Source organism: Anoplolepis gracilipes, chromosome 6 (genome assembly GCF_047496725.1).
Source record: "Anoplolepis gracilipes chromosome 6, ASM4749672v1, whole genome shotgun sequence".
In the NCBI taxonomy this organism is placed as follows: Eukaryota; Metazoa; Arthropoda; class Insecta; order Hymenoptera; family Formicidae; genus Anoplolepis; species Anoplolepis gracilipes.
Genome location: NC_132975.1, coordinates 4622221 through 4639279, shown reverse-complemented (window position 1 = coordinate 4639279; position 17059 = coordinate 4622221). Strand labels below are relative to the sequence as shown.

At 29.9% G+C, this 17059-nt stretch overlaps 1 protein-coding gene across 6 annotated transcripts in view; it reads right to left on the bottom strand.

Moving 5' to 3' along the window:
- Dcx-emap (Doublecortin-domain-containing echinoderm-microtubule-associated protein) overlaps nt 1-17059 on the bottom strand; it is a 65517-nt gene that overhangs the window by 12228 nt on the left and 36230 nt on the right. For all 6 annotated transcript variants that reach the window (XM_072894222.1, XM_072894223.1, XM_072894224.1 and 3 more), the window contains 7 exons: nt 10960-11191; nt 8233-8528; nt 7786-7950; nt 6928-7023; nt 6450-6587; nt 5921-6181; nt 4551-4808 (listed from right to left, as the gene is read on the bottom strand). In XM_072894222.1, the coding sequence (XP_072750323.1) occupies nt 4551-4808; nt 5921-6181; nt 6450-6587; nt 6928-7023; nt 7786-7950; nt 8233-8528; nt 10960-11191 (1446 nt within the window). The remainder of the gene's footprint in view (nt 1-4550; nt 4809-5920; nt 6182-6449; nt 6588-6927; nt 7024-7785; nt 7951-8232; nt 8529-10959; nt 11192-17059) is intronic.

The following is a 17059-nucleotide window of genomic DNA, read 5'->3' as shown; positions in this document are numbered from 1 at the left end:
TTTAAAACTTGGTTTACATCTAATGCTTAGTTTAACATACCTAATTTTCATAATCTTAGAAAAGATTCTGACATTAAAAATTCTGGAGGTCTCTCTTTATCGATAAAAACTTATTCCTTATTCATTATCCGACAGTAGTCCTCAAATCCCTAATAAGCTTCAATCTATGACAATAATTATTTCTTTTAATAATTTCTATCTTGCATTAATTTCAATTTATCGCTTCCTTGTGCTAGGAGGTGCTCCATTTCAGATTCAGAATAAGACTCCTTTTTTCAAGGGACTTCTTTTGCAAAGGCTTCTCCTATGTTTATTATTCTTAGAGATTTTAACGCACCACACAGCTTGGGATTGTAATATATTGTATAATTATATGGATAAACATGAATCCCCTCTCTTTTTAATGCTAAAAAAGACTTCTTTACCTTTTTAAACGATAGTTCGGAAATCTTTTTACCTGTCCAAGTGAAAATAAATCTGCAATCAATTTATGTTTTGTGTCCCCACCTATTTTGCATCTTTGTGATTGAAATACTTTAGAAGATTTATACAATATTTGAGTGATTACTTTCCTATCAAAATTAATTTCAATTACTGTCCTCAATATATCAATTTTTTCTCTCATAAAATTAAACTTTCTGCAGAAGAAAAGCAATTATATTAAATTTACAAAATAATAAGCAATCTTTGGAAGAATCGCTAAGTTGTTCTACTCTCTCTTCTGAACAAAGATATAATCTATTTGTTAATTTTATCAAAGATAGTCTTCCGTTTAAAAAGCAAAGTATAAGATATCAAACTAATTCAAACTTCTCCCAGCTATCAGAAAAAGAGAGGATCGATGGTGAAACAAAGAGTGCGACATAGCTTTAAAAATAGAAAAAATGCTCTTCTCAATTACAAGAAAAATCCTTTTTCTATCAACTATTTAAAATTTAAAAAGTCCGAAGGAACCTCAAAACATGTCTTCAAGAAGGAAAAGGAAAAAGTTGGAAAGAATTTTGCTCTACCTGAATCCTAGCACTTCCCCCTCTAAACTCTGGAGTATGCTTAAAAACTGAAATCTTGGCCTTATCCCAATTTCCTTTAACTTAAATTATCTTGTTTCAGAAAGATTAACTCTGCAATCAATTCTTTATGCTTATCATACGTTTCTCAGTAATTTTTTTCATCCATTAACAATTTTCCCAAAAAATATTCTTGTAATATATTTGACATTCTCTTCTCTCTAATTGTAAGAGAACTGAAATCGACTCTTCAAAAAGCTAAAACTAGATTTTCTTCAGATACGGACCATATCGACTATTTTATGATTACAAAACTTCTTGACGACTTCCTTTCTTACTCGAAATATTTAATAACTTTTTGGATGCGGAAGAATTCCCTTTGTCCTGGCATCATTCTCTAGTATTCCTGATCCCCTGAAAAATTCTCTGGGTCTTATCCTGTTTAAAGACAGAAATTCGTATTTATAGATATTGTGTTTAATACTACACAACTCGCCTGAAAATTGTAAATATTATATTGGACATCATTAATATCATAATTTAAAATTATTTTTATACGTAAAATTGATAATATGTCAGTGAAATGCATCAGACAATACACACATGTCTGGCCGCAAAACTGTGAAAAATGAGAATAAAACAAATGGAGCAAGAGACGAGGGAGAAGATGGGAGGGGAAGAAGGGTCATTATATTTTTTTTATTCTTAGAGCCTGATTTAATTATAATACATAATATCCTACATTATTAGTTTTTTTGCACCTCATAGGTACGATATAATCAAAAGTACTCATTTTTTACAGTTTTGTGGCCAGATATGTGTGCATTGTCTGACGTATTTCAAACATTATCAATTTTACGTATAAAAATAATTTTAAATTATGATATTAATGATGTCCAATATAATATTTACGATTTTCAGGCGAGTTGTGTAGTATTAAACACAATATCCATAAATACGAATTTCTGTCTTTAAACAGGATAACGAGTACATTAAACATGTCCGTTTAGGCTAAAATCAACTAAATTTACTTTCTTATGTATTAAGAAGTAATTCTGATGATTTACAACGAAATCGTGAGGGGGCCAAAATCGGGCCTTATTGACCCTTCTCCTTTAAATCCATCTCACTTACTTTATGCGTGTTAAAAACTTTAGAAAAACTTATACCCTTACGATTAAAGTGGTGGATTGAATCCTCTCAGATTCTCTCTCAACTCAGTTTGGCTCCAGGAAGAGGAAATCGTGCCATGGCAATCTGGGCATACTTATCTCGGAAATATATAACGGTTTCGTTTCCTGACAATCAACTGCCTGTCTCTTTCTTGACGTAGAAAGAGCGTTTGATGTAATTCTTGGCTTATTAGACAAAGATCTAATCGAATTAGGATCACTGCATAAAATTTGTTGGTTTATTTACAAACTCATGGAATTCAGAAACATACAGTTCATTATTAATGGCTAAACTACAGGAAAAGAAGTCTCTTCCCTCAAGGGTCAATTTTAACCCTTTATTATTTAATATATATGTAGTCAAATGTTTTCGCCAGAATAAATAAGGAATATCAGATTATTCAATTTGCTGATGACATAGCAATTTTTATTCGTTCTTGAAATGTAGAAAAATCACTCGAGAAATTAGCTAATAACTTGGTTTCTTTTTTTTAAACTAAAGGACTAATGGTGTCACTCTCTAAATCAGCTTTAGGTATTTTTAGCAGAAAAAGAATTAATCCTAAAGAATATTCAATTGAAATTAATGGAGAGAAGATTAATTCATTCTCTTTTTATTTTCTAGGGATTTTTTTAGATTACAAACCCTTGGGTCACAAGCAAGTTCATTTTTTAGCTCATAAATGTAACCGTCTGTTTAATGTTATAAAGTTGCTGAGAGAGTGTGGTAGGACGCTGATCCATATACTCTCTTTAATATTTTTAAAGCTCTTATTAGAGGTTCCATTGAATATGAATGTTTTTCTTTATTCTTTGGTAACTTTAACTTAATTAACATCTTAAAAAAATTTAACGAAAAGCTTTGAGATACTGTCTAGGTCAGGAAATCTACTCCTGCAAATGTTATATACGCTGCATCTGGCATTAGTCCTTTAAAACAAAGATAGACATTTCTAGTATTGAAATATATCAACAAATCTTTTTCTTATAATAATAATTTGGTAATAGAGAAGTTATTTGCTTTCCAGAGTTCTATCATCTAAAACGACAGATACAATCTTATTAATAGATTCCTTTTATGTCAAGTTTTCACCCTTCCCTTTTATATAAAGCTTTCATCCAAAAAATATGTCTCAAAAATTGCTACTTTTAGTATCCTTCCTATACACCAATTCTCATACAATACTTTCATCTTTGTACCAGATGTTTATAAAGTTTCCTCTTCAGTAACGGAAAAAATTAAAGAAAGCAACATTTCCTAAAATCATGTTTCAATCTTCCCTCAATCATTTAATTGACAATAAACATACTTTCTTCACAGATGCGTCTAAAAAGGATTCTTGTATCTCTCTATGTAAAATTTTTTTTCTATTCACTTTCATTAAATACAGAAAATGTACAGATTTAATGGGTTGGCCTCTATTTTTACAGGAGGAAGTTTAGCTATAATAGATTTTATTATGAAAACAATCTTAAAAATGTCTCGGTTTTTACAGATTCACATAGAGTCATAGATACGATCTCCTCTAAGAAAGTTGTCAGAGACTACAATTGTTTCATATTAACTCGAAAAGAAAAACTCAGAATAGCTTCGAATAGGTCCATAGCTACATAACTTTAGTCTGAACTCCTATCTATTCAGGTATCGAAACTACTGATTTACTTGCCAAAAGAGCAATCGGTAGAGGTGAACTTTCCTTCTTTTTTTGCTGCCACACTCCGATCTTTATTATTTCTTCCGAGAAAAACAGATTAATTTTACGTTAAATTCTTTCATGAAACAGCCTGAGTTAAAGATACCCTTTACTTTAAATATTAATTCCTCTTTAGCTTAACTCCATGGTTCAAGAAAGAAAATTTAGAAAGATGGAAAATTGTTATGATCTCAAGAATCAAATCATTATATAATTCTAGTTTGTACAGATGCAACATTGTCAACTCTCTTACTTGTACTGCTGTACAGGACATTGAATACATTCTTTGAAATTGTACTCTCTTTACCTATCATCGTTCCTCTTTTTTCTAGTAAAACTCTAGGAAGAAATACAATCCCCTCCTCCTTATAACATCTTTAAACACATGCGCATAAGAAGCTATACAAATCTCGTTAAAAGCCATCTTTGTTATAAGTATTTTTTTTATTGAACATAAAATAACAAAATTTATTGAAATAAAATAAGTTTGCCCTATATTGAAATAAAGACAAAATCTATTACTGCTATCTTCTTAGATCGTATTTGGAGCTCTAGAGCTTCTTTCAACATATGTACAATTCAAAAAATTTTAATTTAATTTACAATGAGATAATTGTTAAAAGTTCTACTATGTATGTGCTTTTAATATTGATAAGATTAATATTTATAAAGTTTACCTGTGTTGTCCACAATAGCTTGTGTCTTCGCCATAGAGCAATGTTTTTGTCATGCCCTGCAGTAGCAAAGACTTCATCATCAGGATGAACCGCCAAACCCCACAGTTGTCTGCCGTGGCCAAATACAACTTGATTGAACCTTCTTTGCAGAGAACCCTCAAGAATGTTATTTCGCGTAGTTCCTACATAGATATTTCCGTCATTTCGTCCAGGACGTTGCGGATATATACTGCGAACTCCGCCCACCGATTCTGGTAACTATAATGTGAGGATAATTACATTAGTTTTGGTTGAATAAAGTTTACTTTCTGAATTAGACGATTTAGATTAATTCTTTGATTAATTTGTCAGTAAGAAATTATAAACTTTATTAAAATATTAAATATATTAACTATTAACTTAATGATATTGGAGATATTTTGGAATCCAATTGCTCCTGTTTTTATTATAATTTTTAAGATAAAAAAATTATTTAACTTTTTTTACAAAATATGCGGTAAATAATATATATAACAAAATATCCGGTAAATAATATATCTAATATAAATCTTATATTAATAAAAAAATTATAATATTTACTAAAATTTAAAAGTTACGTTTGTAGTTATATATGTACATTATTATTAATTAAATAAATGATATATATATATAATACATACAGTAATTGAATTAAAGAAATCACAATTAAAAAAATCACAACAAAAAGTAGATTAAACAATTATTTAAAAAATATATAAAAATTTATATAAAAATTTTATATAAATTATAGAAAAAAAAATATACATAATAAATATGACATCTTTCATTTCCGTCACATAATTAGTCGATTCAATATTACCGATTCTATATTATTTATTATATATATGTATATATATATATACAGGGTGTCCGGTAATAATCGCCCCACCTCTCTAGGGCAAATAGACCAGGTCAAACTGAACATAAAAGTCCTCTACCATTTTGCGATCTTCGTAATAATTACCGAGAAATTAATTAACAAAGATTGACAAATCCGGGCGGATACAAGCGCGCGGCGAAAAGGCCCATCCTACTGCTACGCGGTTACTAGGCGCTCATTGAATGATAGGAGGAGCGGTCTATGACTGGCAATGGATGCGTATGAGTAGCGCGCCTAGTAACCGTGTAGCAGTGGGATGGGCCTTCTCGCCGCGCGCTTATACTCACGCGGATTTGTCAATCTTTGTTAATTAATTTCTCGATAATTATTACGAAAATCGCAAAATGCTAGAGGACTTTTATATTCAGTTTGATCTGCTCTATCTGCCCTAGAGAGATGGGGCGATTATTACCGGACACCCTGTATATTGTATGAATAAATTTCTCTCTGTAATTTTGTTTATCTTTATTACCTTTGTGTCAGTAATGCGTTTGTAGTTCTGTAACGAATCCCACGCAGCTATTTTTCTATCCTTTTCACCACCGGAAAGCAATGTGCCTTCTGATAACATAACGAGAGAGCTGATACCCTTGTTGTGTGCTTCGAATTCCATTCGCACAAAATATGCTCCATCCGCATCCACCGAATAAACTGTAATAAAACCGTCACTGTCTGCTGTGACAACATCGCCGTCTTGTTCGAACTGAATACTTGTAACATGTGTACGAGATGGCTGAAAACATATCAAATATATTTCAAATTCAAATATAAAAATTTGAGATTACAAAAATTATAAAAATTATATATAAATAATCTTATACAAAAATATTGCAACTTACAATTTACGCAATTATAATAAATATAATACAATCTAAGGGATTAAAATTTTTACTTCATAAATCTTTCAGTTTTTTAAAATTTTTTGAAAAAATATTTATATGTATACTATACGCAACAGAGATACTCCATAAAATTAATACATAGGTTTTACATTAATTTACCGGTTTAATGATATCGGTTCGCTCAAAGAAACCATCTTTTCGCCGGTTCCAGAAAGTCAAATGGCCGCGCCCATGCGTTATTAAAAGGTTATCGTCCAATGGATGAAATGCTGCCCCCGTAAGATCTTCTTGCATAGTCTAAATAAATTGCATATAACGGCAATGTAAATATATACATATCTATATATATATATATATATATATATATATATTTTCGGATAAACTCTATATATAACTATATAAAAATATAAAAACTATATAAAAACTACTACGTTGACGTTTAGTTATGATATTCATAAAAATGATACTTATAAAATGTAAATATAAATATATTGATAGTATCAAATATTAATAAAATATAATACTGATATTTTATGTAAAATACACAATACACTAATAATAATTGATAAAAAATATTGGTAATATAATTGGATATATTAAAATATTGAATTACTATATTAAAAAGAAGAAAACTTACAGCGACTTTGCCTAACAAGTGACCCCATTGCCATTGCCATACCGAAAGTATAGCTTCTCTTCCGGCATCCACGGCGAGAACATAACTACCACCATTCTATACGCCAAATAATTCGAAATTTACATAATGTTTTATTATTTATTGATTATTAATTATGGATCATAAAATATTTTAAATAATATGGTAAAATATACGCCATTTTTATACAAGATTTTTATAAAAAACATAATAAAAACATAACCTAACCTTAAGCAAATATTAGAACTTTTTTAAATACAAGTATTGTAATTATATAAAAGTACTCATTTTATATGTACTTATCCTTTTAATATTTTATTTTGTATTATATTCATCAATCAAATAGGGAGAAGGAATTTTTAAAAAATTTAAATTAACTATTTATTACAAAAAACAATATTAATTTGTTTTTTTACCCCCAATTGCTGCCAAATACGTTGGCAAAAACGGGGAAAGTATATTTTTATGATAAAAAAATTTTAAAAGTTATTTTTGAAATGCTAATACAATAAAAACAAAATAAAATAAAACTGATCTTTTTTTAAAATCTGTTTTTTTTTAATTACTAATAAAAAGACTTAACTGTGCGCCAATCACTATATGTGTCCGCCATCGCTCTATATTCAATAATTTTGACATTTTAACCGTTTCTATTTAATTTTTTAATAAAAGTAATGTTTATTTATTATTTACTAATTAATGTCAAAATTTTATGATTTTTTAACTTTTTCGAAAATTTAATCTTATATGAAGATACTAAATCTAAATGTTAAATGTTTTTATTTTTTTAAATGTTTCCTATATTTATAAAAATATTAATATTTTTTTCCAAATAATTACCAATTGTGAAAACGCAAGTGCTGAAACACCCATCTGAAATTCAGTCATACCAAATACATATAAGGTAAGAAGGGTTTCCGTTGACCATATACGAACATGCGATTGTGCCTTTCTGTGCCTACCCGCCTTTTGGCCTGACGCAACGAGTTCTCTACTAGGATGAACCTGGTGAAGAATAAATAATTGCATTTTGATTAATTAAATACAAAAATTATCGGATTTTAACGGCAGTGAGTAATTATTGGAAAAATTGCACTTTTATGAAAAATCCATTAATAAGTACATTATAGAGCCTTTACGTTACTAATTAATTAATACAGTTTGTACAAATTTATGGACTTTCTATATAGACAATATTTTACCAATTCGAAATATATATTTATTTCCCAATGCAATTTTTTGGAGTCAGTTTTCAATGTGTCTTCATGTCGCGCAGCAATTACTTACCTCCATGCATGTAATATCTTCTGTATGACCGATATAATGCCGTTGTGCGTTCTCCTCTCGATCAAAAAGAATAGCCACAGCTGCGACGTAGTACAATAATTCACCACTCGGCAAAACCCAAAGATTTCTGCGAGTATCTGTTCCCCGATAACCATAGACCCATTCAAGTTGTAACTTTTTCTCAGGTGGCGAATTGTCTACTGGTGGTAAATGAGAAGGAGGATAAAATGATCGCCTAAGTCCCCTGATCGTCACTTTAGCTGGTTCTTCGCGTAACACCTCCACAACACTATAATCTATCAAAGATATAACATCCCATTTAATTTAATTTAAAATAGAATTATTTTACAAGAAGGAAGATCGAAAGTGAAAATATCAAGTAAATCTCACAGTATTTTTTTAAGCAATTTTTATAATATTTACTTTTTTTAATAAGTTTTATACTACAGTAATAATTACTTTTTTCATAATTTTTTAAAATAGCTTTGATCAAATCTTTTTTTTAAGGGTCGAGAGGACCCACGGTGGAGACCTCATGCGGAGACTTCGGAACTACAAATTCTTTTCGACGATATTTCGGCTATAAATTAAGAAAGAATTATATTTAACAATGATATTCTTATTCAGGAGGATTTCTCGCAGCCCGCTAAAGAGCGATTTTTTGGAAAAAAGGCTTAAAATAAAATTTCATAAAATTGACATGAATAAGGTATACTGATCGTGAATGAAGTATACAGACCAGGTGCACCGATTGTAATTATTATAAATTTTTTAAAAGCCAAAATGCAAAATCCGGCTCTTTAGCGGGGTAATAAACTTTACAAGGAATGTAGCAAAAAAAGTTTTATAAAGAAATATAACTTCTTCGAGGCAAAATATTACCGAATAGAATATTGTATTTGTACCTAAAGTGCAAGTGCAGCTAATTGTAAGAAATTGAATTGGCAACACCGCTTGCTAAGGAGAGACAATGAAAGACAATAATATCGTCTTTGTCTCTCTTAAAATGCAATAATGTTTATACGTATATAGGCATACACCAATACATTGAATAAGAATTCATTTCTCAACGTTGGTGACAGTGACGCTGGAATTTTCTCATCGGTCCTGTCGACCCTTAAGTATTTTTATCAAAGAAATTGAATTATCTTTTACAATTACTAAGCAAAAAACAGAGTTGGGAAAGTTACTTTATAAAAGTAACTCGTTACCGTTACTCGTTACTAATTTTAAAAAGTAACTCGTTATCGTTACCGTTACTCAAAAAGTAACGAATCGTTACAATTTCCGTTACTTTTTTTATACAATATAAACTTTACATAAACATTTTTTTAACACAAGGTTAAATTTTTACATTAAACACTAAAATTTTGAACATTATTTTACATTAAAGTAATCAAAATGATATAATTTTTTGATAGTGATGATATCGCTTTTGATATAAAGTGTGTAATAATTTTGATAATAATAAATTATTTGAAATAAGAAAAACTTTTGAAAAAAGTGTAAACAAGCTTTTTCAAATACATTTAGATTCTGTAAATGTAAATAAAATAATTTTCTTATTGTTAGTTCACTTTTAATAGATTTGTAAATATGGTTAAAATCGCTTCCTTCGCGTTTCTTCAATTTTTTTTATTTTAAAATTCTAACACGGTACGATAATTTTCATAATCATTGAATTATCTGTCTACTTAAATGTTTTATTACAAAGTATAAAGATACTAGAAAGAAATGCCAGCAGTTTCTATATGATACTACGTTTCAATACTCTTATCAATCTTTAAGTTTCATTTCATGCATATGTGCACACGTATCTAGTATTTTATATGTTACATGTACCATATAAAATGAGTGCATATTAATGAAACAAAAAATATTTGTTTCTTTATTTGAAAATTTTATATTCGAAAAAAATATAGTATATTCAAGTATATTTGAAAAAAATCCCAGACTGCACAGGAAGGTCAAAAGACATTTTAAAGATATTTAAAAGATAATAAGACGTCTTTAAGTTGTCTTTTAAGATTTTTTTATAGACATTTTTTTATAGACATGTACTGTCTGGAAAGTAACGATAAAAGTAACTGTTAATTTCGTTACTCGTTATCGAAGAATATAACGAAGTTACATTTTCCGTTACAAACAAAATTGGTAACGCCGTTACCGTTACAGTTACCGAAAAAAACTGTAACGGTAACGACGTTACAAGTAACGCGTTACTTCCCAACCCTGCAAAAAAACTATATTATTTTTTATCTACAATTTTTTATCATACTCTTAACATCAATCTATAGCATACATTCAAAATACATGTAAATCGTCTTTTTAGTATTTGAATTATATCCAGATAATAATCATTATTTTATGTTAGTTCAAATTTGATGTTGGGTTTTAATACAATAGCAATCTTATCTCAATTATAAACATGCAACTAATAAAAAATTAAGGATATACGTTTTTAATATTTAAATTGTAAGACTAGCAATATAAAGTCAGAACTGATTAACTCATTAATTATTTTCTAGTGATGTCATATATAGCTTCACTAGTAAAAAAATATATTAGATGTAAAGAATTAAATTTACAGCATACTTTGCTTATTATCAAGAGTAAAATAATCTGAAAGATCTTTATTAACAATGAAAATTAATAATAATAAATAAATGATCAAAATAATATAAATATTTATCTATATTATTAATTTTGATTATTTGATCATTTTACCGTTTACTCGTATAATTTCGGAATCAGGCATATATAAAGCTCGAGGTCTGCTCTTGCTACGAGCCCTTCTCTGACGGCTAATGTCTTCTACAACAGTAGGTGGTCCACGTGATCTCGATCTTCGTACCGGGGATGCTGTGATACCACCGGTCATAACGAGAGCTGATCCAGTACCCAGATAAAACGTATCCATATCTGCAAACTCGTTTCTCAATTGCGAGAAACTTCTCACCTAGTAGCAAATCACATAAAATCACATCTATTTTGTTTGATATTGCAAAGCAATTAAATTTATAACTTAAAATAATTAAATTTAACTGAATTCAATATTTTATGTAGTTATTGCAGATAAAATAATTCTAAAAGTTTCATTTTAAAGCTTTAGTTTGACGCTTTTAAATAATATATGTATTGGGTAAACTAGGGTATGATGACCGTACGGAAAAGATGGCCGTAGGCTGTAATTTTTCTAATAATCGCTACATAATGCGCTTTTTTAATCATTCATCAATATTTACAACATCGATTATCTTTGATAATGATTAAAAAAGCGCACTATGTAGCTCTTATTAGAAAATATACTGCCTATGGCCATCTTTTCCGTATGGCCATCATACTCTAGTTTACCCTATAGGGTGTCTGTCCATAGATGTCGGAGTAAATATCTCGCAACTGGTTGATGTTACAATAAAGTTTAATAAGACAAATTTGCATTTGAGTCTGCTACAAAGTGCATGTAAAAATTTTTTTTACTCGTGATCTTTTTGAATTATAAAGGTCGCCATTTTTTTTTAAATGGATACACATATTTTCTTTTATATATTTATGTAAGGAGTCATTTGCAATCAAAATCATATTTAGCAAAAAATTGTTGCTATGTTGACTGTACCATTTTCACTATTTTCAACAACAATAATGATCTTATGCTGTAATTCTTCTTCATTTTCAAGAAAAGTGGAAACATTGTAAAACGTATTGAATGTTGTATCGAACACAATCGAAGTTTCGAGCAATTTATGTATTAATAAATGTTTCATTAAAAAAAACATTGGTTGTGTACTTTTTTAACCTCTTTGACATTTTAGACTAAATTAAAAAATACAATCCAGTTTACTTCTTTAATATTTAAGATGCCAATTATCTCGTAAACGATTCATAGTAGCAATTTTGTACTAAATATGATTTTGACTGTAAATGACTCCTACTACATAATGTGTAAAAGAAAATATGTGTATTCATTTGAAAAAAACGATGATGATCTTTATAACTCAAAAAGGTCACGAGTAAAAAAAAATTTTACCTGCACTTTGTAGCAGACTCAAAATCGTGCAAAGGGTATGGCCGGATAAGTAGGCAAATCTGCCCCAGCACATATCAGGTCCAAATTGGTGTTATAAGTTGATACCAATGTAATATAAAATGTCAAACGTTTACCTCAAAATAGCATTTTTGTGAGAGTTATGGAGGGGGGAAAAAAATTAAAAAAGTAATTTTTTTTTAAAACGATTGAACCAATTTTCACGAAAAAATATATGTTGTGGAGATTAATAAAACAATTGTTTAAAAAAATTAAAAAGTTTTTCTGACAAAAAAAATTGGTAAAAAAAATTTTTGAATTCTTTTTAAATTTTTTTAAAGGGATATTTTTGAGACACCTATTATATTTTTACAAAAACATTTTTGAATTATCTATTTTTACATATATTTTTACCAAATAGATCAGAGTGGTGCAACATGGTTAAAAAAAATAAAATTCATGAATGCAAGATCGCGCTGTACCGTGCGGCACAGAAACATTGATTGACTCTCGCAGTTGAGCCGAAAAATCGATCAATCTGAAGTCATCGACGACAATATCGACGACAATCGAAGGAGCGTCGCACGGAGACATCGCGTGTAGCAATCAACTGATTGCAGCGTCCGACAGCCGGCGATCCGGAACAACTTTTGATCATTAAAGTAACGTTATTGTAAGGAACACGTTCCTGACGTAATTCTAAGACTTTTTTTCTTTACCAAAATTTTATTTAAAACATAATTTTATGTTATAAGATAAAATAGTTATTTTATTTAAAACATAATTTTATGTTATAAGATAAAATAGTTAGCGACTCATGCGGTGGTAATCACCTGTCGGACGGTCAGCTGTGCCCGCACTTGCGGCGCGTCGCACTGCTCCTGCCTATCTTCTGTACTCGACGCGTGATTTGCTAACTATTTTTGCTTATAACTCAAAAACTACGCTTCAAATCAAATTTTGGTAAAGGAAAAATTGTCTTAGAATTATGTTACATCATTTTACGTACGGAAGGTTGTTCCAGAACACCCTGTATATGTATATGTATACAATATACAGGGTGTCTCAACTAATGAGCCAACGCTCGTGAGTGGGTAGAGTACAGTGAATTAAACAAAAAAGTATTAAGTCATTTTGCGATTTTCGCAATAATTATTAAAATATTAATTAAAAACGCTCAGGGTATACTGAGCACTATATACGATGCGCGCTCATACGCTGAGCGTTTTTAATTAATATTTTAATAATTATTGCGAAAATCGGAAAATGATACAGGATTTTTATGTTCAGTTTGACCTGCTCTATCAGCCCTAGAGAGGTGGGGCGATTATTACCGGAGATCTTGTACATATGTATAATATTGTTCGCTAAGCGTTTTTAATTAATATTTTAATAATTATTGCGAAAGTCGCAAAATGACCTAATACTTTTTTGTTCACTGTACTCTATCCGTTCACGAGCGTTGGCTCGTTAGTTATGAGACACCCTGTATATATATATATATATACAGGGTGTCTTGAAATGACCGGTAAATATTTTAATGGCAGATTCTTTAGAACACTTTAAGACGAAAAGTTTAATACAAAAATGTCGAGGCTACAATAGCTTTTAAACTAGAAGCGATTACATTTCACGAATAATAGGGTTGAGATTTCGCGCACTCAGGTTCGGCAAAATAACAAGTGATAAAAGTGCTCTTATGAATAGCACTCTTTTCACGATATTATCGTATAAATGTATTATGTTATCACTCGTCATTTTGCCGCACTTGAGCTCGCGAAATCTCAGCCCTATCATTTGTGAAATATAACCGCTTCCAGTTTGAAAATGTTAGAAAGTAATTTTAAAATGTAACACAAGCGAATTTGTTGTGCGCGCATGCGGCAGATGCGAAGGCGCATCTTCAGAGCGCACAGAGCGTGATGAAGAAGATTTCCGGGATTAGAACCTCGTGGTCGCTGTGAAAGAGCGGGTGTCAGTAAACCGACAGGGAAAATCTTCTTTGAGTAAAAACCTCAGTTCGCTGATTTCGCAATTTTGTTGCGCCGAATCTTTTTGTAACTTCGAATTAGTTTTGTTACTGTTGTCACTGTGTATAGAAATATATGTGTTTGATAAAAAGACTAATTTCTTTAATCGCGTGCTCGTTCGTTCGTCACGCAGTGCTGTGGATCAAGACAATCTTTTTTAACAGAAAACTATTGTAGCTTCGACATTTTTGTATTAAACTTATCGTCTCAAAATGTTCTAAAAAATCTGCCATTAAAATATTTACCGGTCATTTCGGGAGACCCTGTATATATACATACATACATACATACATACATACATACATACATACATACATACATACATATCTATACATACGTACATACATACGTACATACATACATATCTATACATACGTACATACATACGTACATACATACGTACATACATACGTACATACATACGTACATACATACGTACATACATACGTACATACGTACGTACATACGTACGTACATACGTACGTACATACGTACGTACATACGTACGTACATACATATCTATACATACATACATATTTATACATACATACATATATACATATATACATACATACATGCATACATACATACATATCTATACATACATACATATCTATACATACATACATACATACATACATATATATTAATTATATTAGTTTATTAATTTAAATTCAGAGAATAGATAAGGATTCCGAGTAAAAATGTGTATTCTTTTAATTTTTAACACTTTCTAATTATTGATCAGAATTTTATCTTAATTGATTATAATATATGTGATTAAATAATTTAATTAAAATAATGCAATTACAATGTAATTGTAATTACAACGTAATCATAATTACTTATAATTAAAATTACATTGTAATTGCATATAAATATAATGTTACATAATTAAATAAGTTAAAAACGGCAATAGAGAGCAAAAATTAATACCTTATATGCAGGCTGAAATATGCGTGGTAATAATTTCTCGTTTTTTACCTATATTAATCATAGATTTAACTTTAACACTGTAAAATTACTTAACGCATGGATTAGACTTCGAAGACTCATTATATTACACAAAATCAAGGTAAAATTCCTTAAGAATTGTATATCTCACAATGTGTTCCCACCACATATCGAACAGTTATTATCGAAATTCAAATTGAATTCTAATAATAACAGATCATTACACAATTTCAATCGGGCGAGAAACTTATTTTTTAAAAGGTTATTAAGCATAGAACTCAGATATTCATATTCATTTCTAAGAAGATCCTTTGATAATATCTTCCATATATCAGTGAAAATATATGAGGTCTTACCACTACATATTTGTAATAATTTTTTCAATAAACAGAGTCGACCGTTATTTTCATATTTTAAAAAAGAAACAAAAAGATTTGATAATAAGTTTAAGTTCATGTTGATAAAACAGAGGACTAATGACGTTATTAAACCCATACGTTATTTTTGTTATTATAACCACAAAATGACCAATGTTTGTCAAAAAAACTCGAACCGGGTATATCCTTTCTTCGCATGATAAGACTCAAAACAATACTCTGACAAATAATACCACGAAAGTCCACATTGAATCCGCAATTTATGAAAATATACACCCTGATTTAAATAAGATTAGAGATAGGTGGTTTATCAATCTTTCAGGAACACCTATACCTCACGATATCCAATGTTTTCTACAGCTAGGAGGTAATTTTAGTCTTTCTTCTTCCTTCTTATGTAATAAAACGTCATTAACGATTGAACTTATAAAAAATGTAGAGAATAGCATTAACAAACTTCCTACAGATGAGAGATTACACATGAGGGGTTCTTCTAGAGACATCATAAAAACTATTTCTTCTTACACATACCCAAAAAATGAAGCAGATGATTGGTTAATTAATACACATTCTGCTACAATACAATTTCTGAAAAACAATAACAATGTAATTCTTACTAGAGCTGATAAAGGAAACATGATAGTAGCCCTCGACAAAAATGATTATATCAACAAAGTAGAAACTTTACTTACAGACGAAACAACATACACAACAGTGAAGAAAGATCCGACAAATAAATTAATCTCTAATCTTAAGGAACTATTAGTTAGATGGAAGAACTGTCGATACATCTCCAATGCCACATATAAATCCCTATTATTCACAGATGGCACATTACCACGGGCTTATGGGTTGCCAAAAATCCATAAACCAAACACACCATACAGACTAATAGTATCTTCCATAAACATCCCACTACACTCGTTAGCCGTTTTTTTACATAAGCTCATGGTTAATAATTTTTCGAAGCCTCTTAGTTTTGTGAAGAATAGCTATGACATTGTTAATAGGTTGAATAACACCCACATAGATAAAGATATGAAATTTATTTCGTTAGATGTGGTTTCACTTTTCACTAACATTCCTTTAAATCTGGCGCTTGACAGCATTTCAAATAGATGGCAATTTTTAAGCAATAACTGTGACTTCACCGAAGCAGAGTTTTTAAATGGGATCAGGATGATCTTAAACTGTACGTATTTTACATTTAATAAAGTCACATATAGACAAACATTCGGAACTCCCATGGGCTCATCATTATCACCCATTATAGCTGACATAGTTATGCAAGACTTAGAGACGAAAGCTTTGAACATGTTAAATTTCAATCCCCAGTTTTATTTTAGATTTGTGGATGACATAATCATGGCTGTACCCTCTGACTCTATACATTACACACTTAATAGTTTTAATTCTCAACATGACAGATTACAATTCACTAT